At 35.8% G+C, this 23,240-nt stretch overlaps 2 protein-coding genes and 1 long non-coding RNA gene across 3 annotated transcripts; 2 read left to right on the top strand and 1 right to left on the bottom strand.

The window, feature by feature from the left end:
- Positions 1–5,900: 5,900 nt before the first annotated feature.
- On the bottom strand, positions 5,901–7,141 carry LOC131001465 (uncharacterized). Its single transcript, XR_009093941.1, has 3 exons — positions 6,845–7,141; positions 6,729–6,769; positions 5,901–6,512 (listed from the first exon to the last, which is right to left on the bottom strand). It is a non-coding gene; the product is annotated as an uncharacterized LOC131001465 (long non-coding RNA).
- A 2,480-nt stretch (positions 7,142–9,621) lies between these two features.
- On the top strand, positions 9,622–15,847 carry LOC131001464 (uncharacterized). The gene is made up of 9 exons (XM_057927857.1): positions 9,622–10,829; positions 12,283–12,489; positions 12,582–12,824; positions 12,994–13,060; positions 13,138–13,329; positions 13,440–13,531; positions 14,160–14,342; positions 14,427–14,563; positions 15,145–15,847. The coding sequence occupies exons 1-9, from the start codon at positions 10,329–10,331 to the stop codon at positions 15,323–15,325; spliced, it is 1,803 nt and encodes a 600-aa protein (XP_057783840.1). The 5' UTR covers positions 9,622–10,328; the 3' UTR covers positions 15,326–15,847.
- Positions 15,848–16,993: 1,146 nt separating this feature from the next.
- LOC131001463 (histone H3.3) lies at positions 16,994–19,051 on the top strand. The gene is made up of 5 exons (XM_057927856.1): positions 16,994–17,380; positions 18,065–18,136; positions 18,255–18,331; positions 18,420–18,510; positions 18,616–19,051. The coding sequence occupies exons 2-5, from the start codon at positions 18,065–18,067 to the stop codon at positions 18,784–18,786; spliced, it is 411 nt and encodes a 136-aa protein (XP_057783839.1). The 5' UTR covers positions 16,994–17,380; the 3' UTR covers positions 18,787–19,051.
- The last annotated feature ends 4,189 nt before the right edge of the window (positions 19,052–23,240 follow it).

Below are 23,240 nucleotides of genomic sequence, written 5' to 3'. Positions count from 1 at the left end.
AATTTTCAATTTAAATTCAACCCTGGAAATATATATATATATATATATATATAAAATAAATAAATAAAAACTATAAAACTAATTAAAACTATAGAGGTACAATTTATCACAATTAATTCATATTAGCTAGTACGTGCATTCGTGCGGTGCACAATGAACATCGAAATTAAACGACATTTTAAATAAATAAATAAATAAAAATATTAAACAGAATAAAAAATATAAGAAAATGCAAAATATGTTTTTAAAATAAAATAATATAATATACATCAATTACTCAATAAAATTGTGAATTTAAAAATATAATTTTTTAACTTTGTATAAAGTATCAATGATAATTATAGTTATTAAATAAATTTAAATTATTTGATAATGAGAATTAGCATTACAAATTACTCCGTATTATTATATATACATAAATACTGATTTTTATATACAAACTTAAATAACAATTTGTAAAATTTTAATGAAGAAAGATAAAATAAATTATTTTAAATTTTAAATTTTTCATAACTTATTTGTTTTAAATTCAATTTTGATGATTTTTATCCCATAATAAAGATCTTATCATGAACTTTAATTTTTTTAATGATGAACTTAAATTTAATATGCATATTGAATATTTTTTTTCATGAATCAAATTTGATGAATTAGAAAAGAGAAGAGAGAGAAAAATAGTAAAAAAAATAATGAGAGAAGAGAGAGAGGAAAAAGGAGAGAAACAATTGGGGGGGGGGGGATTTTTTTTTACATATTATATAGATTTAAAATTCATAACGTATTATATTTTCATATATATATATATGTGCTCGCTTAATTGAAATTTAAACGAAGAAGAAAATTGGAGAATATGACCATACATAAAACACTTCCAAATAAAACATTACTAAATAAAAAAGTCGAGGAAGCATCGAAAAAGTCGAGAATTATGCAAGGTGACACGAGCGCAAGTGTGAATAATCTACAAGGATGGAGACTTCACATATAGATCCCACTAATGTACCAACCTTCATTATTTTACTCTAAAAGTCAACCATCCAAAATATTGTTCCTTGGCATCTCATGATAGTAGAAAGAACTCTCAGAAGGTACTCTACGTAAAAATATTTTGTTTTGATTCCTCTCGATTACATTTCTATGTTACGTTATATTTTATTTTATTAATCATTCAAAAAAATATTTTATTTAATTAATATCTAAAAGTTTGATGCTTGATTTTCATTAGATATGGAAGTAATTGTGAAGATGCCGATAATTTTGGTATTAAAGTGTAATTTTCTCTCTTTAATTATATGTCTAAAATTCAAATAGTTGTATAAATGCTCTTACCGCCAAATCCAATTATAAGAAAATCAAAAAATGATAAAAGTTCGAGTATTTATAGACCAATACCTCATAAAAAACTATCTTTACAAATTTGAAATATAGAAAATCCAGTTCCCACCAATAATATTTTTTGTGCCTCAACCCCCAATATTATACGTATATTTTATAATGTTACTAATACATGTGTGTGCTGATATGTGCAGCACGGAATGTCAAGAAAAATAGTACAGCACAATATATAATTAAAAGAGTAAAAATTTTGAAGTAGCCAAAATGAAGCATAAAACACAATTTATGGTCACACATTAAAAAAACATAAAATTTGACATTTTTTATTGATTTGGACGTATCTACCCTTAATGAGGCGGACCGGGTAGGATCAGGCACGCGGGTCGCGTGCCGGGTCGGGTTACTTTGGTTTTATTTTGGATTTCCGTTGGCACTTTTGGCACTAGTGCCAACGGAAATCCAAAATAAAACCAAGTAAAAGTGTCATACGTGCAACAGAAACAACAGTAATAGAATCAAGAAATCATAAATGGATCATCTAAACCCTAAATGGATAATCTAAACCCTAAATCGAACATCTAAACCCTAAATGGATAATCTAAACCCTACGGGGAAGTGTTGCCAACGGAAATCCAAAATAAAATCAAGTAATAAAATGATGCGTATGGCACTTATGGCACTATTAGTGCCATAAGTGTCATACGCGCAGCGGGTGCTCGTTGGCTTTTCCCTGCGAGCGCGCAACTCACCCATAAGCTTCCAGCGGCCGCGCAATCATCCAGCGGTCGCGCAATCACCCCAACGACCGAGTAAAAAGGGCAAATTAAGCATACCACTTAATTAATGGTCATATTTTGATGTTTTAAGATTAGAGGCCAAAAAATGATTCTCAATCTTCATTATGACTATTTGACTACATTGTTTCTAATTAGAATATATTGGCTCAAAATATTGAAAAGATAATCTCAAAACTCAAATGAATAAGGTTGTATTAATCTTATGCATGTTAGCCAAAAAGAAGTTTTTCTTAAGAAATGTTTTGTTGGGACACATGACCAGGTTATTTAAGCCACAACAAAAAACCAAACTTTATTTGAATATTATCCAGATTTTGCGGAAAATAAGGAGCAATCTTGTTGTTATGACAAACAATGATAGCTGTAACCCTCATGCACATAATTGTGACGTTATACCTAAATACCAAAAACAATTATTGAAACATATTCTTGCAAACGGAATAATTCCCACAATTGGATTTTAAATTTTACCCGCAATTTAAACATTACTATTACTCTCTTCATTCCTCCCTCGAGAATGTGTATTTTTTGCTATTTTAGTAGGAAAAATGTATATTTTATATTTTTACATGCTATCTCATAATAAATTTCTATTTTTTTACTTTATTTTCTCGATCTATTCACAATTTTACCTCACATGGTTCATCACTAATACCTCATTTTTTTTTATTGTCAATGTCATAACACTATAGTAAAAAAACGAGTCAATTTCTTCACTCATAACACTCAATTAATATTTATTAAAACTCGTGATATAAAAAAATATATTTTTAAAGGACGGAGATAGTATAATTTAATTGGGAGTCGGAACACCGTAAATACCCGATATAATAGAAATTGGACCATAATATATTTACTAAACCAATATATATCTTAAAAAATATTGAGATGTTAAAATAATCGTTTATGAACGTGTGACAATATATATATATATATATATATATATATATATATATATATATATATATATATAGGGGAAGGCTAGAATAAAAACACTCTTAAGTGTATAAAATATAAATGTTTTTCAGCCCTTAGATCATCAAGATCTACGGTTGATTCGTAACCCTGTTGGATGAATTCGTGGTCCTGGGTTCGAATCCCAAAGGTAGCAAAAAATTATTTTTCACAATTCGTAACCATGTTTGATGAATTCGTAACCCTGTTGGATAAAATTCGTACATTAAAAAATGTTTATATTTATATTTTAAGAAGTGTTTTTACCGTAGCCCTCCCCTATATATATATATATATATATATATATATATATATATATATAGGGAAGAGTTCAACAAGAACATAAATATTTGCAAAGTCTAGAGTCATAATCTCATTCGTTAGATCGATTTTAATCAAGGGCTGAGATTAAAAGCTAATATTAGTATCCCTTAAATTACTCACACCTCTCTCTCCTCTCTCTTCTCTCTCGTTTCCGTCACTTTTTCCCTCTCTCCTCTCTCCTCTCTCATTTCTCTCTCTCTCCCTTCCCTTTTTCCCTCTCTCTCTCTCGTCTCTCACACAGAACACACACACACACACACAGAACACACACAAAAGGTTGTAACAGGTATTCTAGGCGCGGGGATCTCCTTCGCCGTCTATCTGCCGGTGATGGAGGTGATCTACCGCGAGGTGCGGTGCTACGCGATGGTGGTGGAGATGCAGCTGCTGATGGGGCTCTCAGCCACGGCGGGTTCAGTTGAACTTGTACGTATAAGTTCAATAATTTTATTGAACTTATACGTATAATTCTGTTGAACTTGTGTTGAATTTGTCTTGAACTTCTGAACTTCTGAATTTGTTGAACTTCTGAACTTGTGTTGAATTTGTCTTGAACTTCTGAACTTCTGAATTTGTTGAACTTCTGAACTTGTCATGAACTTAATTATGTATTTTGATTTTAAGAGAGAGAGAGAGAGAGAGAGAGAGAGAGAGAGGAGAGAGGAGAGAGGGGACGAGAGAGAGAGAGGAGAGAGGTGAGGGGTGACGTGAGAGGAGAGAGGAGAGAGAAGAGAGTAAATTAAGGGATATTATGAATCTTACCAATTTTAATTATATTAACTTCTAATCTCAGCCTTTGATCAAGATTGATCTGACGAACCAGATTGCGACTCCATTCTCCATCTAATATTGTGTTTCTGTATAATGCAACCCTATATATATATATATATATATATATATATATATATATATATATATATAAGGTCTCAAAGGTTCAATGAAAAAGGCATATATGTAAAAAAGAAAAGAGAAGTAATCTTGACCCTCCATATTGATTAATCCGTTGGTTAATATTACTTATCCAATTATGCTGCCTATATTTTAATTAGAGGATATGATTGTAATTTACATATCTATTATGTACGTTTTTTCCCATAGTTATATATTATAATCAGTTTTATCATATCCCTTATTCTCAGCAACAACTTGTAGAAGGAGATCTCATTAGATATTTCAACGAATTTCTTCTCGCCCGTTCGTCGAAAAGCCTACTGCTCATATTTTTTTTGTTTCATCGTCATTTGTTCATTCAAACATTGAAGCTTTTTTTTTTGGAAAAAATTTCATGGACTCCATAGGTATGTTATTGACTGTTATTAACCAGTTGTGTTGAACTTTAAATCGTTGAACTTTAATATAAAACTTTTTCGTCGTTAGGTTCATTGCTTACAACATATATGTTCGTTAGAAGTTTTGTATGAATAAATAGGTATATCCGTTTCAATGAACTTTGGAGTTTATACGTTGAACAATGTGTAGATATAATATGGACTTGAACTTTGGAAGTACTAAAAATAATAGGGTTAAGTACCAAATACCCCCCCCAACGTTGGGGCCCCTATCGCGTATAGGACCCTATAGCCAGGGTAAGCGTTGTTTACTACCTCAACGTGGTTAAACCTGAGCAAATCCCCCCTCCCCCCGCATTTTAACGGTGCTTAACACCGTTAGTTTTTTAAATCTAATTAGAGTGAGCCCCTCTTCCCTCCCTCGTCGACACCGATCGCCCCGCTTGCTCCCTTCTCATCTCCTCCGCCGCCTACTCCTCCCTCTCTGCGGCCTCCTCCGGCTCCGCCAATGTCTCCCTCTGCCAGTGGCTCTACGACACCTAGATTCACGTCGGCGACGACGTCATTTCCCTCCGCCAACGTCTCCCTCCGTCTTCCACGTCACCAAGATTCACGTCGGCGACGACGTCGTTTCCCCGCCGTGTAAATCTTCTGCGAGAATCTCCCTCTCTCTCCTCAAACTGCCCTACCTCCGAAGAGATTCCTTCCACAATCTCGACTCCAGTCCCGCCCTAATCGGAGAGATTCCTTCCACAATCTCGAACCTCGCATCTCTGAAAACGTTGTGCCTGCCGCAGAACAATCTCAACGGCCAAATCCCTAAGCAAATTGGGGATCTCGTTAACCTGTAGCAGCTCGTTCTCAGCCACAACAACTTCACCGGTCCGATTCCTCGAGAAATCGGAGCCATGGAGAAGCTCACGATCCTCGATCTCAGCTTGAATTCCTTGTAGGTAACGCTGCCGAGCTCGATCGAAGGACGCTGCCGAGCTTGAATCTCAGCGGCCAAATCCCTAAGCAAAGAGGGGCTCACTCTAATTAGATTTAAAAAAAAATAAAAAACTAACGGTGTTAAGCACCGTTAAAACGCGGAGGGGGGGGGGGATTTGCTCAGGTTTAGCCACGTTGAGGTAGTAAACAGCGCTAACCCTGACTATAGGGTCCTATACGCGATAGGGGCCCCAACGTTGGGGGGGTATTTGGTACTTAACCCAAAATAATACATAGATCATAATTTCGAAACAAATTATCACATAATACATCATTAACATAGATCAGCCGGAATTAAGAACAAAAACAACAAAGGTGTAAAAATAAAACAAATCAACAATCATGACGAGGAGACTGTTGAACAGCAAGAAAAACGACGGGAACACCTCTCTTTCTTTTTCTGAAAATCAAACAGGAGCCTAAGTGGACTCCCTTCGCCGGCTCGTTTCTGCGCCGACCGGGCACTAGGCTGTGAGTCGTCAACACGTAGTCGTTCCTCTTCATCTTCAGGCTACCACTATCACGAATCGAAAAGTCGAAATACTCTCTCCATCTCCCCAGCCAACAGCCGCAACATCTTCGGCAACCAACGTCGAATTCCCGATGTAGCAACCGGCTGATTTACGGCCTCTGTTTCTCTCTCTCCCTACTGTAACGGAGAGCCGAGAAACCACCATCTTGTAGTCCATTCTTCCACGCACACAGACGGCTAAGCCGAGAGCCTCCATGGCCGAACACCATCGCGAAACGACGATCAGAAAACCACTCAGCGAGCAACATAACAATATGCAACGAACTTATTGATTTAGTTTATTGAACTTCACTGTAGAATATATAGATAATTTCTCATTAATGGCCAAAATATAGAAAGTAGCATATGAAACCATAGTAGCAATCTTTCAAACGAAACTAATTATATAACTAAAACCAAAGAACTAAACTTATATATTGGACCAAAAAAAACCCAGAAAAAATATATTTGGATTTTTATAGATGAAGAAATCTCACACCCACCATGTTATTTCATCAAGAAAATTACCTTCTCCAGGATCCCCCACCCCCAGCTTTGTTTCCTCGAACCTGTTCGGAAATTAAAAAAGAGAAACTCAGCAATCACACATGAATAAGAAACCCAACAAATCTGAAAAACATTACCTTCTTCAAGCCGTCGCTGCAATATTTCTCTTTCAAACTAGCTCAGATTGCCGTATAACCAGAGAGGAGGATGGAAATGAAATGGAACCTTCAACTCTTCTGCTATCCATGGCGAATTTCGTCGAACCAGAGAGGAGGATGAAAATGAAAACGACTGGTAAAATGATATACTGATTAGAGAAATGCCACAAATTTGTTGAAATTGAAATCATATCGTCATCTACAAGGGAATAGAGAAAATAGGGGGATTTGATTACATTTCCTTAATATGATGAAATAAGATTGACAAGATTGAAGATTGACGTATATAATCCTGACGAATTTCAAATTAATTTACAGACATATTATTATTATTTAATTTAATGAAATGATCTTGTGATTGAAATCTAAACAGTTGGATTCTGTGAAATTAATGGAATTACTTCTTACTTCTTAATCTTAGAGACCTTTTATGTAAAATTGAACCGTATATATATATACGCGCAGGGATGTGGTGACGGAACAATAATATTGAAATAATTTTCCACGAATAATTAAATGAAAACTGCTCAAGGGTCAAATTTCGTTACTTGTAAAATGAATATAGTTGCACGAGGCAGCTAATCATTTTAATTATTTCGTTGTCATAATAATTGTATCTTAATCAATAGGTCTGTTACATTCCCTTTACAGATATAATAGAGTTATAGGTAGCCACCCTTATGCCTAATTGATCAAAATCGTTGGCTATCAATCTCATATTTTTAATTATTTTATAATGATTCAATTTATTCTGGGCAATTACTATAGATTAATGCTCAACTGATTACATTCTTCGAAGGCGTATAACTAGGGGTGAGCATCGGTTCAAAACCGAACCGAACCGACCCAAAATGATAAAACCGAAACCGAACCGATCTTACCTGAGTTCGGACCGAACCGAACCGCTATTTCCCTAAAAACCGACCACAACCGAACCGGCCGAAACCGATCGGTTTCGGCCGATAACCGAACCGACCGATCCATTTTTTTTTTCGAAAAAAACATTATAATCACTAGCATATCAACAAAAATCTGACCCAAAATTTAATCAGCGAACAAGAAAATCATAACAGTAAACATAACAAAATCTGACATAAAATGATACCTAACTTCAGATCTAAAGAAAATGAATTGGAAAACAAAAGAAATTGGCGGCGAAGGAGAAGCCGGGGGAGGTGGCGCCGCTGCCCGGTCAGTCTGCTGCTGCTGCTGCAGCTAGAGGGCGGCGTCGGCGGAGGAAAAGCAGGTCTGCGTGCTCGTGCTGGAGGATAAGCGGTGGCTCCTTCAGGTGGCGCCGGTTGCTCGTGCTGCGTCGTCAGAGGCGAGGCGACGTAGGGGAAGCCAGGGTGGGGGCGGTCACTGATTTACGTCGTCCGGCGCGGCATCACCAGGGGGGAAGGGGGGAGAGAGAATCAGGAGATTGTTGGGAGCTTGGGAGGAGATTTTTGAATTGGAGTCTGGACTAGGGTTTGCGACAGGAGAAGACAGAAGAGAGGCGCCGCGCGACTGGTTTGAAAATATGGGATGAAAAATTGAGACTAGGGTTTACTTACTTTTACTACTTGTAATACAAAATATAAAATAAATAATATTATATATATATCATCGGTTCGGTTCGGTTCATAACCGAACCAAAACTAAAAAACCGACAACCGAACCGATCCCCATCGGTTTTTAAGTATAAAAACCGAACCGAACCGACAACCAGAAATTCTAAAACCGAACCGAACCAAAAATGATCGGTTCGGTCGGTTTTTTCGGTTCGGTCGGTTCCATGCTCAGCCCTACGTATAACATTATTAATTGAGGATGTCTTTACTTTGATGAATAAATTTATCATGTAAAAATGAAGGGTAACAAAAATTTATGCTTTTAAATATCTTAATTTTTTTTTCCAATATTTTATACTACAAAAGAAAAGTTCACTATTTTTTCTTCCTTATTTTCACTTCAAGAAGGAATAATATTATCCTTTCAAAATACATAAATTTTTGTTATTCATCATTTTCCCATGATAAATTTATCCATTAGAGTGCGTTCACTTTGATGGATGAAAAAGGGGGATAACAAAAATTTATGTATTTAAATATCTCCTTTCTTTTTCCACATTTTACACAAAAGAAAAGTTCACCATTTTTTCTTCTTTATTTTCACTTCAAAGAGGGATAATATTATCTATCAAAAAATGTTTCCTTTCTTTTCCCACATTTCACACAAAAAAGAAATTCAACATTTTTTATTCCTTATTTTCACTTCAAGGAAGGATAATATATTATCCAAGTGAAAATTATAATACAATTCGACACAATAGATATCGATTCATTGAAATAATTTAGGCAGCTTTACCGTGGAAAAGAATTGGTAGCTTATTGTTACGGTGAATTAAGCTAATTTAGTAACAAAATATCACTTTAAAAAATATTTGTTCATTTCTCTACTTGTAGAAAGATATTACATTCGTTCTAAGTTAGCCCCAAAACCCCGGGCTTTTTAACCCCAAAGCCCGGTCGGCCCGACGGGTTGATTGGGCGGGTTTTTTAGGCCCGAATTTTTTCGAGCCTCTATTTTATAGAGCCCAACATAACCCTAAATATGGGCGGTCCGGGCCGGCTCGTCGGGCTGAGCTGATTTTGCCAGCTCTAGTTCTAACATAATCTATATTTTTATTTTTATTTTTATTTTTATTTATAATAAATATAAGTGGAACGCTTGCTCTATCTTATTAAATTCTTCTTTATCGTTTTCAAATGCATGCTACAAATTGGGACCGAGGTAGTATTTGTAGTTTAAAATTGTTTTCCTTCCTCTCAAAATGGTAGGGGGCTCCATAGATAACAACGAAAAGAGTACAAAATCAACTAACGCCTTAAATGAAATCGAAACCGCATCGCTCTCTCCCTCCCTCTCTCACACACTCATACACACATATACACGCACTTGCATTGGACACGCACGCTCGCTCACGCACTCTTTGTCTACATCTCTCTCTCTCTCACACACAGAATCCTCACCTCTCTCATCGTCAAACCAGAAAACAACTGTCCACCCTCACTCCTCCACCACCATTCACCGCCACCTCATAGCGGCATAACCCAATCTAAATCTCCTTCTTCCGCCGTCTTCCACCGCACCGACGCTACTGTTAACCTAATTCCAATCAAACACGAGAGACACAACAATCAAGCAACAATAAAAAAAAGGAAAAAGGAAAAACAGAAACCGAATATTTTGACCGGTCCTTACTGCCTGACACATTCACAACCTATCTCCTCCGTTTTCCAGCTCACTCTTCAAGCCTCCCTCTCTCCCCAAACGATTTCTATATTACCACGTAGGCATATATTTCTCCATATTTCTTCCAGTTGACTAGAAAGCAACCAGCTCGGAAGAGAGAGAAAAATGGTGAAGCTCGTCATACAAAATCAAGCGAATTGAGGTTGTGCGGAATCTCTCCCTAATTCGAATGTCGAGAGAGGAAGACGCGCCGAAGACATTCCGCGTTCTCGTGGAGAACGCGGAGCGGAAGTTCGCGCGCGTGCGCGACGCGCCGCTGCATCCGTACGGCGGGAGTGGGCCCCAGTACGGGCACTTCTTCCACAAGGTTTTCAAGGCTTACATGCGGCTGTGGAAGTACCAGCAGGAGAATAGGGCCAAATTGACGGAATCGGGCCTCCAGCGGTGGGAGATTGGGGAGATCGCTTCGCGAATCGGTCAGCTCTATTTCAACCAGTATTTGAGGACTAGCGAGGCTCGGTTTCTTCTCGAAGCGTACATATTCTACGAGGCGATATTCAATAGGAGGTATTTCGAAGGTTCGTCCAAGGATCGAGGGGTTAGGTTTAAGGAATTGAGGTTCTACGCCAGGTTCCTGATGGTATCGTTGATTATGAATCATGTCGAAATGGTGAAGCTGCTTGTTCAGAGATTTAAGGATCTCGTCGACGACAGTAAAGTTAACTTTCGGGTAATTAGTCGCTACTCTTTCTTTTTGAGATTCGAGTTTCTCTAAATTTCTGATGTAATTGCTATGTGTATTTCTTTCAAATGAGTTGCCCTTTTTGCTATTCAATAATTTCGCATAGATTAATCGTTTCCTTGCTTCGTTGGTCTTCGTTAGGAAGTTGTGATTCTCTTCAATCTGTGGGACTCGGTTCATCATTAATTCTTCCATAGTAATTAGTTAATTATTCTCTTAAAAAAATAGTTAATTATTTGCGCCTAGCTATTACCGTGAAGCTTTTGTGCAAATCGTGATGCTGTGTTTTTCTGGTGACGTCAATGGACTAGTTTGGCTTGACGTGTGGACATATATGGTTAACTGTTGAAAGACTAGAAATTTACGGGTATAGTTGTTTACTGAGATCTGTATATAGTGGTAGGATGAATTAACCACACCTGCTGTTATTAGCAAATATGGTAAGCATATGCATATCTATCTATCTATCTAGAGAGTTGTGGTAACAGTTTTATATTAATCTCTCATACATATAAACTGATCCACCATATTATCTTTCAATGCTTCAAACACGTAATTTTGTAATTTATCAATATTCTTTTTGTAGAACAAATTCTAATTGTATACAAGCAATGATGGTGTATAAATCATACTACATGATATAGTTACACGGGGAAAGCCAATTGTTAAATAGGAATGAATTCTCGAAAGGCCTTTTGCTCAACTCCAGTTATCTATTGGCCTTAGGCCCTTAGTAAATTCAAGTTTCATGTTTGTTTTCACAAGGGCCCAGCATTGCTGCTAGATTAATCTTTTAAATTATTTCTCTTTATTATCTTGTTGTTCGCATAAAGCAGTGGGCTTAGTATGTAGGTATCCTGTCTTTCGTAACAGAGTTCCTTAGGGTATAACTTTTTTTTTTTTTTAACTCTTATTCCTCTGCAGAGGATCTTCTTGATTTTTATATATAGTTATTAATTAATATTCTTTGAGTGTAGCATATACGTGTAATTGATAACAACTATATTCTGTGCCATTGTTGTTTTTGGGACTTGAATTGTTAATTCAGAAAAACAAAGCTGGTGAACTTATTAACTTACACTCTTGAAGAAATCTGATCATTGGTGTTCCCAATATGTAAGTTGTAAAGCAAGCAGGTGTTGTTATTTAGAATTTTAGATACCGTCAAAGATGAACTTTTCCATCTTATGTTGGTTTCAGGTAATTTCTCTGCCATGATAACAACTCTGGTTTTACTCATATGCAGTTTGTCAAATTTATTACGTTCTTTAGTTGTCTTTCTTGCAAATCATACACAATTTTATATATATATAACACATTCCAAGCTCTTATTTTATCCTAGTTCTGTATGTATTATCTACTTTATGGTATGGCTTTTGATGTGAACATTGATAAACTTTGCTGCATAACTGTGTAACCAACAGTGTAGTCTCTCCTTTAGGGTACCAACTTTAAAGAATGGAGGTTGGTGGTGCAAGAGATTATGCGGTTTACAGAAGCTGATTCAGGCAACGCCAGTGCTAGGCCATTGCGTTATACTGTCATGTTTGATTCATATCCAGCCTCACTTCCGTATGTGGCCCGTTTTCATGCTAAGAGACTTTTGAAGTTTAGAGACGCATTGCTGACCAGTTATCACAAAAATGAGGTACTACATTTATGTATTTTAAGATTTTGGCTGTTACAATTATACTGTTGAAATCATATAACACTTTGAGCAATGCATATATGGCATGTCAGGTGAAATTTGCAGAACAAACTTTAGATACTTTTAGAATGCTGCAATCTTTGGAATGGGAACCTAGTGGATCTTTCTACCAGAAGCACCCTGTTGAACCAAGGGAGAATGGTGGACCAGCTGATCATTCTGTTACCTCAGGATTGATAGATGTAAATTTGATGGCAGATATGACAGATCCCAATCTGCCTCCAAATCCTAAAAAAGCTGTTCTCTACCGTCCGTCTGTGACTCAGCTGATAGCTGTGAGTTCTAGAATCATGGCATAATATTTTACCTCTTTCATGTTGTAGTTATGCATCAGATTGGAGCTTGATTGAAAGTTTGAACTCAACTGTAACCCTTCGAAAATTATAAGTTTCAGCCATATTAGCACATTTCACCTTAAAACTCTAACAAATGGCCATTTTCCAGGTGATTGCAACAATTTGTGAGGAACTTCCAGCAGATAGTGTTATGCTCTTATACTTGTCTGCCGCAGGTCACGTATCACTAAATTACTGATCGCTTATCTGAGCTTGATATAATCATGCCGGCTGATATCATTTTCCATATCAGGGAATTATGGTCATTCTAGTACTTCACAAGTGGAAAATTATGGGATGACAAGAAAATCTTCTCTGCCTAGTGCCTCTGCCAACAATTGTCATGAACAGAGGAATGGTTTTCATGAAAATCATATTACTACCAAGGGGGAGTTAAATCAATATTATGAGAATTATTTATTGTTGGGTCCAAGCAGAAATGGAAGTAAGTTTACAGAAATTACTTATTTTTGCATTATGAGATATTTCAATCCATGAAAGTAGTTTAAATTATGTTGTCTGTTCCTAGCTTACGATCTTGTGTTTGTGTTACAGGTTCAAATATCCTCTTCCCTGGTGATCTAATTCCTTTTACTAGAAGGCCTCTTTTCCTGATAATAGATAGTGATAACAGCCATGCATTCAAGGCAGGTTTGTTAAAACTTTGTAGAGCAACTTTATGCGAAGCATTTACTCAGTAACTACTCTATATCTCAGAGCAGTTCCAATGCTCCAAAACGGTTGGTAATATGTTGATATTCAGTAATATCAGCTAACCATTTCTCTTATCAAATTTTTCTATATTTTACACGAACTTGTACTGGTGGAATTTCCAGAGAGCAGAGAAAAATCTTTGACTTAATCTGTTGTTAGTTTATGTTTGTAGCTCCTACATAGGTAGTTGGCTGTTAAATATTGTGTAGATGGAACAGGACAAAAATGTTTGGCACAAAAACTGAACTTCGAAGTAAATGTTCTCTTGGCTTTTGCAAGTTCGTGCATGCTAATTACATGCATTAAAATGTATTATCCTCCGGAGTTTGAAACTAACAACTCCTTTATTTCTCTTTGTTTAGTATTATATACTGTCGAATCCACCATGCCTCTTTCAACTGAGGATCTAGGTCTGCCTGTCCTGGCTCTGTGAATAGATGCTTAACTTTTATCTTTAATGGCTTTCCTTTGTCTGCTTAACCCAGAGGCTGTACATCCAATAAACATTTGGCAAACGTACAAGTTTTATTGTTGAGTACTGATGTGCAAAATGTTAATCAGGTTCTACGTGGAGCGGAAAGGGGTGAACCTGCTGCTTTGTTTCTTTCTCCTTTGAGTCCTTCATTCAAGAATTCAAGTGTTATTGATTCGGCACGCCATGGAAGTCAGTTCACTTTCTTCCTGACCGCTCCTTTACTGGCTTTCTGCCAGTTAGTTGATTATAACTTAACCGAAGATGACATGGTCAGTGAACTTTTTGATCAGTAATTCTCTTCAGAAGTGAGCTCCTTTACTATCTAGCTGATCCTATTAAATGTCTTTCTCCAGGATATGTACAACAGCATAGAAAGCATCCTCTCCACTGCCTTCTCTAAATGGGAGCAAATTCTCTGTACTTCGACTGACCTGGACCTCGTCTGGGCTCAACTTTTGTCCGATCCATTTCTTCGCAGGCTTATTCTGAGGTACTTCGTTTCTGTCTCCAATCATCCATGAGATCAACTTAGCACTTGTATACATGTTGGATTTCCATTCACTAGACTGAAAACGAACTAATTTATTCTAATAATAGTTTTCAATTTTGTACAATAAGGTCTTGTCAAGTGAAGATGTTGGGTATCAGAATGTTATTTGGGTCCTTAAAACTTAACTATACTCCAGTTTGTTCCTGTATCTGCTCAGTTGGTCAAATCTACAATTACAATATTTTATGTTGGAGGCTCCTCTCCTGAACTCTGCCAAGTGAAGTTTCTTTTGCACCCATTACTTTTGCCGTCATTGATATTGGCTTCAAAACTCCATATCCCTTGACCACATCAGTATCATTTTCTAGGCACCATCTCTTAGGTATCATTGTATTAAGTAATCCTTCAAAACACATCCTTTAGAGCATGTTAGGGAAACCTTCGAAAATATTTGTCTAGAACTTGATTATTTGCTTCCTGAGGCAGCCAACACATATTTTGTTGAACTAAGACATTTTACCCTTGAACTACTTTATACAACGGCCTAACTTGATGATTGTACTATTCTTTCATTTCTCCAGATTCATATTCTGCCGTGCTGTTCTTACTATGTTTTGCATAAGAGAGAAAGGTGACCAATATCTGCCTATTTGCATACCTGAACTTCCAAATTCAGTATCTGCCAACTCCAAAGCTGTGCAACCTGCAATCACGCAACTTGCGAATCACCTCAAGGTTACAGACTGCTTTAGATTTTCGTAACTACTTATAAAAGGGACTAGTAAACTGTATATTGGAGTATGATTGATAATCTGCCACCGCCTGGGAGAAATACTTTGAATACCTACAATCAAGTTATGCAAGCAGTAAAGTTATTGGAACGGCAATGTGTGTGATCTTGTGGTGATCAATAGTGTCGGGCCATTAGTTTCTTCGAGGCTACGAGCACCACCAAATGCTCACAACCTGAATGCTGGTGTTCAATTTGTCATGCACAGTGTCTTTGTGGCTGGGTTGATGGTTTAGTTTCTGAGTTTTATAGTGTGTTGAATTATTACAAAATTTAGGGTGTAATTTGTTCATAACTTTTGTAAAATAGTATGAAGTAGGTGTCGAGGTTTTCCATTTTTGTATATCCATTTGTTTTTTCATGTCTCGCCATGACTTGGGTCCTAATAACTGGTGTATTTGAGCATTTTGGTGCATAGTTGATGGAACTTATGTAATGATTACCAATGTGAATTGAAATGGTCATGATTCATTATACATTTTCAAATTGTGTTATTGATCTTTTTTTTTCGTGTTCAAATTTTGGTTTATATGTTAAGGCTAATGTTGTTCTCTCTCCGTCCCGCAAAATTTGAACAGTATTCTTTTTCAGATCGTCCTGCGAAGCTTGAACATTTTTCTTATATAGCAAAAGTTTTTGCCTTCATTCATCTTTTCATTTTCATCTACCAAACTAACACACAAAAATATTAATTCTTTAAAATTCGTGCCGAAAGCTTCTCGGGACAGAAGGAGTATGATGTAAGCTTCAATGAAAACTCAAATGAGTCAAAATATTAATTCATACTACAAAATAACCCATAATTTTTGTTTAGTTTGGGTGTTTTTGTTTTAATTATTAATTTATATAAGAAAATATGAGAATTTCTCATGTTTCTTAAAGAAAACTTGAGAAATTACTACCTCTTTGATAGTATTATCATCAATTAAAGTGAAAAGAGATTGCTCATTTTTCTTTTTTCTCTCAGTCATGATCTAAAAGAATTATTCATCACACAACATATGAAAAAGAATGGAAAAAGGACAAAAAGATATTTTTCATCTTTTATTTATTTATTTATTAAAGAGAACACACTTATTTGATAAATTTGTGACTGAAATATTGTTGGTTTCTCATATAATACTTGACGGATTGCCGACATGCACTCGATGTCATTCGAATATCAAATAGTTACATACCTTAATGAAATTAACTAATTACTTCCTTCCTCCCACTTTATTTGGCTTAATTTTTTTTGGCACGATTATTAAAGAAAGTAAAATTATAATGTAAAATATGTGAATTCATATCTATAACAATGAAAATTTATTATTTAAATAGAAAACAGACCAATTCGGATGAGACAACTCAGAAAGTAAACTAAGTCAAATGGAATGAAACATAGAGAATATTTTTCAATGACAGCTATAGAAATTACAATCAGCTCATAGACTAATTGATGATGATGATGATGGATCAAACTCATTGTTGATGCATCGTTTAAAATTTAGACCAAACAACTTGCGCACTTATCGAATATTCGAATTTGAGATGTTATTTTTCACTTGGGGGAGGGGAGGGCATCGAATTTGAGATGTTAGTAGTAATTTTATTTATGAACGTCATATTATAATATAGTTTACGATTCACGCGGCAGTTTGAGATCAGTCCCCTTCGAAAAAACAAAAAATTAAAATAAGAGAGGAGACATTAATAAGATAAGACTCATAATTTTTAATTAGGCCTTGATATGCCAAACTCAGAAATCAGTATTTACGAATATCAACCAATGAGAATCGTGTATTAAGCCATCTCGATCCGCGTCATAGCACGAATCGGCTAATCGGAGCCGTACATTTAATGTGAAGAAACACAAAGTGCCCCACGCGACACCGTCAGATTCGACCAGGAAAGGACCCACACAATAATCTACCTATAAATGCTCCTCAGCCTCCTACTTCATCAAATTTTAATCGTCGACTCCGCGGGGAAGAGAGAATAGATATACGATACAAGGGAGAAGCTATACATATCTCTTCGAGTGAAAGGTGACCTTCCTGCAATCTTCTTTATAATCTTTGTTTTGATTTTTGTATTAGTGTTTAATCGGTGATGATTTATCATTTTTGACAAGATTAGAGTTTGAGATTCCAGGGTTAGGGTTTTGTATTTGGCTGGGTGGTCGCTAGGGTTATTAATCATGACCTTGTTGGTTAAGATAGTCCGTGAGCCTATGTTGATTATTTGCATATAATTTCGTATTTTGATGAAATTAGGTTTTTATAATGCGATGCGAAGTAGTGTTGGTCGGTATATGAATTGGTGGAAATATTTGAAACTAGTTCGTGTGTATGATCTCTATATTTCAATGATCGGTTTTCCGAAGGCTAGCGAATATGCATTGTTGAAAGGACTCTTGGCTTGAGCGGCATATGAATTTGCATAGTTGATCAGTATATGAATTTGCATTGTTGTGTATGAGAACGAGGCTGGCATTTCAACAGATTGGTGCACCTGTTTGATTTCTCTTTTGGAAGTTGTTCTGCTTTTAGTCTAGTTCTAATGTTGATATGTTTAAGCAGAATTATGAAGTGTTGCAGCCGACCTAGTTTACATTTAATTGATTACTTTTCTATTCCTTTATAACATGAAATTTGTTGAGCTTGTGTGGGTTTTAGTATTGTGTTTCCTATTGAAATGAAACTTTAATTGCGCACTGAAATTCTCTGCAGATGGCTCGTACCAAGCAGACTGCCCGTAAATCAACTGGAGGAAAAGCTCCCAGGAAGCAGCTTGCTACTAAGGTTCCTAACCCCTACTAATTTTATCTATCAGGAAAATTAGTCATTTAAAGATAATTTAATGTTAATATTTTTGTGCAATGTGATCATGTATCCAATGTTTTACATTTACTTGTTTCAGGCTGCTCGTAAGTCTGCCCCAACCACTGGTGGAGTGAAGAAGCCTCACAGATACCGCCCTGGAACTGTTGCTCTTCGGTGAGTGGCCCAAACCATATTGTTATGAGCTGTGTAGGTTTTGTTGTTCAACTTGCTGGTGCTTTCAGTCTCATTATTTTGGTGACAGTGAAATTCGCAAGTATCAGAAGAGTACTGAGCTTTTGATCAGGAAGTTGCCTTTCCAGAGGCTTGTTCGTGAAATTGCCCAGGACTTCAAGGTAGAATCACAACTAAACAATCTTGAGTCTTGATTTTATTGAAGTTGAATGAAACCTTGTTTGTGCATGTTTCATTGATTGATTGAATGTTTTTTTTGGTTTCAGACTGATCTGCGTTTCCAGAGTCATGCTGTTTTGGCTCTGCAGGAGGCTGCTGAGGCCTACCTTGTGGGTCTGTTTGAAGACACCAACTTGTGTGCCATCCATGCCAAGCGTGTGACAATAATGCCAAAAGATATCCAACTTGCTCGTCGGATCAGGGGTGAGCGGGCTTGAAGTTGCTGGTTGATTTTGTTGAAATGTGGTGGTGATGGTGGTATATGGTGGAGTTGTTTAGTTGGCTATGTGCTATCAAACTTTAGTAGTAGTAGTTAATGTGTTTGTGGTGTAGAAACTGTGGTATTCATAGATTCTGGTATGTGCTATGATCGGATTATTGGTGTTGTGCCTTAGGTTATTGTGTTCTGGGAATGCAACTTTGTTTCTCATTACTGCTTGAAATATATTCTGTATTAGAAGAAAAAAGGTTGTTTGTCACTAATTTCATGCGCCAAACTCCATTTTTAATTTTTTTTTTTCTTGGTATGATTGGTCATTTTATGCTATCTGTTGGAAGTCCAACGATTTATTCTCTCCCGTGCTACCAAAAGGTTATATACGCCACTTTATTTTACCTGTAGTGTTTTAAACAAGTTTCTACGGTTAATTTGTTAATTGGGAATTTTGACATTCCTTGAAATCTCAATATTTTGGGTAATTGATGTAAGAATCTGAACGTCTCTGAATCAGGGTAAAAATAAGGCTTGTACTGGTTTCAAGTTGAAAAGTTAATCCTTTCTTCATTCATCATATTTTCACTTTTATTTATAGAAGTGGGTTTCGCTCCATTTATAATGAGAACAAAATTCTACTTACTTCAATATTCACTAACATTTTTTAAATTTGTGTAGTTCACAATATGAAAATGATATCGTGAATATAGAAACTATATCATAAGATAAAAGAAAAGTACTCCATCATTTGGCCCTTAGCAAAATCTTCATACACTAGAAATATTAAAAATCAAGCAAAATATGTGTTTAGTGTTGTGAACACTATATCATAAGATAAAAGAAAAGTACTCCATCATTTGGCCCGTAGCAAAATCTTCATACACACTAAAAATATTAAAAATCAAGCAAAATATGTGTTTAGTGTTGTGAATAGTATTCCCTACGTCCCTCAAACATCTTCCTTTGTTTATATTTTGGGTCATCCCCAAAACATTTACTTTTGGAAATAATTGTATTTACTACTTTCTTCGTCCCCAAATAATTTCTTATATTTCCTTTTTGGGACGTCCCTTAAATAACTTCTTCTCTCTTTTGAGACATTACTCCACCACTAATAATACTTTATATATTCTTACTTTTCAACCTTTCACCATTCTCAATACTAATTAAAACCTCGTGTCGACCCCTACTAGAAAGTTATTTGGGGAACCAAGTGAGTATTACTCTTACAATCTTCACTTTTTGTGGGATCCATTTTTCACACATAAAATACACAACTAACTTTTATTAAATTATGTGCCACCATCTCTTAAGAAAATGTTTGGGGAACGGAGAGAGTATAAACTTTCTTATCAGATTTTTATTCACGTTGTTCATTAAAAATTATGCTTAATGTACTTCCTATGTCCCACTTATAAGAGCAACTGGGGCGAGGATTGATCGAGAGGCTTAAGTTGGTCTTCAGTGAGCTCTGCCTTGTTGTCATGTCTAGGGGCTCGAGATGGGGTGCGATGGGTAGAGTCGGACACAATGCACCATTTTTTTAGAAAAAGAAAAATTAAATTTAAATTTTAAATGTTATCGTTTTATTTAATCAAATTTTTTTAAAATCTAGCAATTCGTTGAACAGATCTTTTCCTTATCTTTTTTAGTCTTAAATTTTTCTATAAATATCCACTCATTCCATTTAATTTTTCATATCATAGTATTTATTCTATTATCTTCTCTATTCCATATTTTTTTACAAAAATATGTCTTTTTTTCTTCTTCCAACTCTTCGACTCTTGAGGGTCCAACCATTGATTCCGACGAAGAAATATTTGATCTTGTGAGCATGTTTTTGGAGGCGGCGAGTCAGTTAATTATCGAAGAGCACTTCGAGAAAAATAGGGAAAAAAAATAGTATTCATTCTTTGTGATTGTCACGTCGTCGGTGAACGCCTTCATTGAGATTGCTTCACCTCCGATGCGCTTTGGGGAGAAGAAAGTTTTTCGGTGACGTTTTTGAATAAGTAAATCCTTGTTCTTGCGCATCGTTAATGCGATGCAGTCAGATGCTTACTTCAAACAGGAATGAGCTTACACACGAGGTGATCACGACGAGCCTACGATTATCCTTGAGGCGGTTGTATCCCAACATCTATGGATCTGACATGTTTTTTGGGGGTCCTCGACTCAAATGGCGTTAATGTGCTCAACTAGTTGTCCTTGTTTAACGATATTTTTGCGTGAAGGGCTCCACCGGTGCAATTCGAAGCCAACGACTCTCACTTCAGCATGAGATACTACTTAACTAATGGCATCTCCTTAGATTGGCCGACATTCATCAATAGTCCTTCATTCACGACTGACGAGAAGAAGGTAAGGTTAAGAGTGATGCAAGAAGCTACAAGGAACATAGAATAAGCTTTTGGCTCTCTTCAATCCAATTGGGCTATTATCAAAGGTCCTACTCGGTTCTAAAAGAATGAACATCTTAGCGATGTCATGTTCGCGTGCATTATTTTGCACAACATGATAATCAAGGATGAAAGGGAAAATGCTACAGAATGGGAAGAGGATGGGAACAACAAAGCGCCGAGCAACACTCATCAAGCTACTCAAAGGACTGCACCATAGTTCCGAGCGTATTTAACTTGAGATACAATCATTCAAGATAAATGAGTCCACAACCGTCTCCAAAAAGCTTTAATCGAGCATATTTGTGCTCGATTCAATCATATCCAGCCGTAGTTCATATTCAGTTTTTAATTATTGTCATTTTACTTTTTTTAATTAATGTAATTTTCAAATTTAAATTTAATAAATTTTTCAATCTTAAAATTCGATATTTATTTTAATCTTAAAATACATTATTTTTACAAAATGTAATTAAAATATATAGAGCCCCCATGTGGAAGTGGTGGCTCCCACATCTATAGAGCCCCCAAGAGGGCTTTCCATTGTAGTTACTCTAATGACACAATTATTCAGGACACAGAGACTAAGAAAAATATATTAAGACTGTAAAGTGGATGTGAACCACTTATTTAATGAGTGTAAAGTGGGTAGTGACCACATTATACTTTTAAAAAATGTTATTACAAATGAGACAAATTAAAAAGAAAATTATATGATTATAAATGAGACAAATTATAAAGAAAATAATGTAATTATAAATGGGACGGGGAGAATAGTAAATAGTGTTGCCCATTTTAATCGAAACCACTGATTGGACCCTTGAATCAGTTTGTCGATCAACGATTTTAGCCCGTTGACAACAATTTTGGGCCGAATTGGAACCAAACACTTCAAAAAATTTGGCCCGTATACCGACAGTTAAGCGTTGGGCCGAACCGCCTGTTTTATAGGTAGGGGTAAAGACGTGGCAGGCTAGGGCACGAATCTCATAGTTTCGGCCCACCGATTTTAGAAGAGTTTCTTAGAGGGTGTTTGGCTAAGCTTATTTTAAAGAGCTTATAAGCTGTTGTAGCTTATAAGATGTCATTTTTAAGAGCTTATAAGTTGTCAAAGTGTTTGGATAATTGAGCTTATAAGGTAGAGAGAGAATTTTTTTGCTAGAGAGAGAAAATCGAAGAAAAATGAACTTAAATGATATATGATGAAAATAATAAATTATAGTTGAAAAATATTTGTAAAAAGATTGTTGCATATGAGATTATAAAAAAATAAGTTGGGGTAAAAGAACTTATTTTTTGGGGAGCTTATAAGCTCTTGGAGCTTATTTTTGGAGCTTATAAGCTGTTTAGGAGCTTATTTTGCCAAACACTTTGAAGGAGCTTATAAGCTCTTAAACAATTTATAAGCTGTTTTGAGGAGCTTATAAACTCAGCCAAACATCCTCTTAATCTAACATGACTTTGTTGCTAACTTATTAGGATAATAATTGCATGGATTTATTTAATTTATTTAAATATTTTCAAAGTGCAACTATTGATTTATCCCGTATATATTATTTCACTTTTGTTCATGTTTTATAACTTGAGGGTATAATATGTTAAATGGTTAAAATATTTTATTCATATTTCCGATGTGTTTTTATTAGCTAAATGTTTTGATCCTAAATGAAAAGAAGTTGTTTTCAGATGTTAGAGATTTATTATAGCTCGTTTAGTAAAATGTCATTTTAAAAATCTAATTAGATGGTGACATGACAACTTTGTTGGTTTACATATTTCTATCGTCCAAGAAATTAAAGATAGATTAGGAAGAACTTTACAGCACTTTTTGAAGAATATGAAACAAAATATTCTATCAAACCCACCCCTCCCCCCTTCCATCACAAGCCGTATCATCATTATTCCAAGTTCATTCAATTGTCTTTAAAAAGCTGAACTCGTAATGAGTTACATATATATTTATCTAATACATCTATATATGAATATACAGATATTCTCAAGTTGATGTTTTGAATTGGTGGTCGTCGTATGGCGAAGGGAACTCTTTGTTGTTCCAACT

This window comes from Salvia miltiorrhiza, chromosome 8 (genome assembly GCF_028751815.1).
Source record: "Salvia miltiorrhiza cultivar Shanhuang (shh) chromosome 8, IMPLAD_Smil_shh, whole genome shotgun sequence".
Lineage (NCBI taxonomy): Eukaryota > Viridiplantae > Streptophyta > Magnoliopsida > Lamiales > Lamiaceae > Salvia > Salvia miltiorrhiza.
This window is presented reverse-complemented; position numbering and strand designations above follow the sequence as displayed.

Excerpts from the sequence above, each read along its gene's own strand:
- LOC131001463 (XM_057927856.1), top strand. The coding sequence starts at position 18,065 with ATGGCTCGTACCAAGCAGACTGCCCGTAAATCAACTGGAGGAAAAGCT. Across the intron at positions 18,137-18,254 it reads GGAAGCAGCTTGCTACTAAG|GCTGCTCGTAAGTCTGCCCC; the intron begins GTTCCTAACCCC and ends TACTTGTTTCAG. Across the intron at positions 18,332-18,419 it reads CCTGGAACTGTTGCTCTTCG|TGAAATTCGCAAGTATCAGA; the intron begins GTGAGTGGCCCA and ends TTTTGGTGACAG.
- LOC131001464 (XM_057927857.1), top strand. The coding sequence starts at position 10,329 with ATGTCGAGAGAGGAAGACGCGCCGAAGACATTCCGCGTTCTCGTGGAG. Across the intron at positions 10,830-12,282 it reads ACAGTAAAGTTAACTTTCGG|GGTACCAACTTTAAAGAATG; the intron begins GTAATTAGTCGC and ends TCTCTCCTTTAG. Across the intron at positions 14,564-15,144 it reads CTTCGCAGGCTTATTCTGAG|ATTCATATTCTGCCGTGCTG; the intron begins GTACTTCGTTTC and ends TCATTTCTCCAG.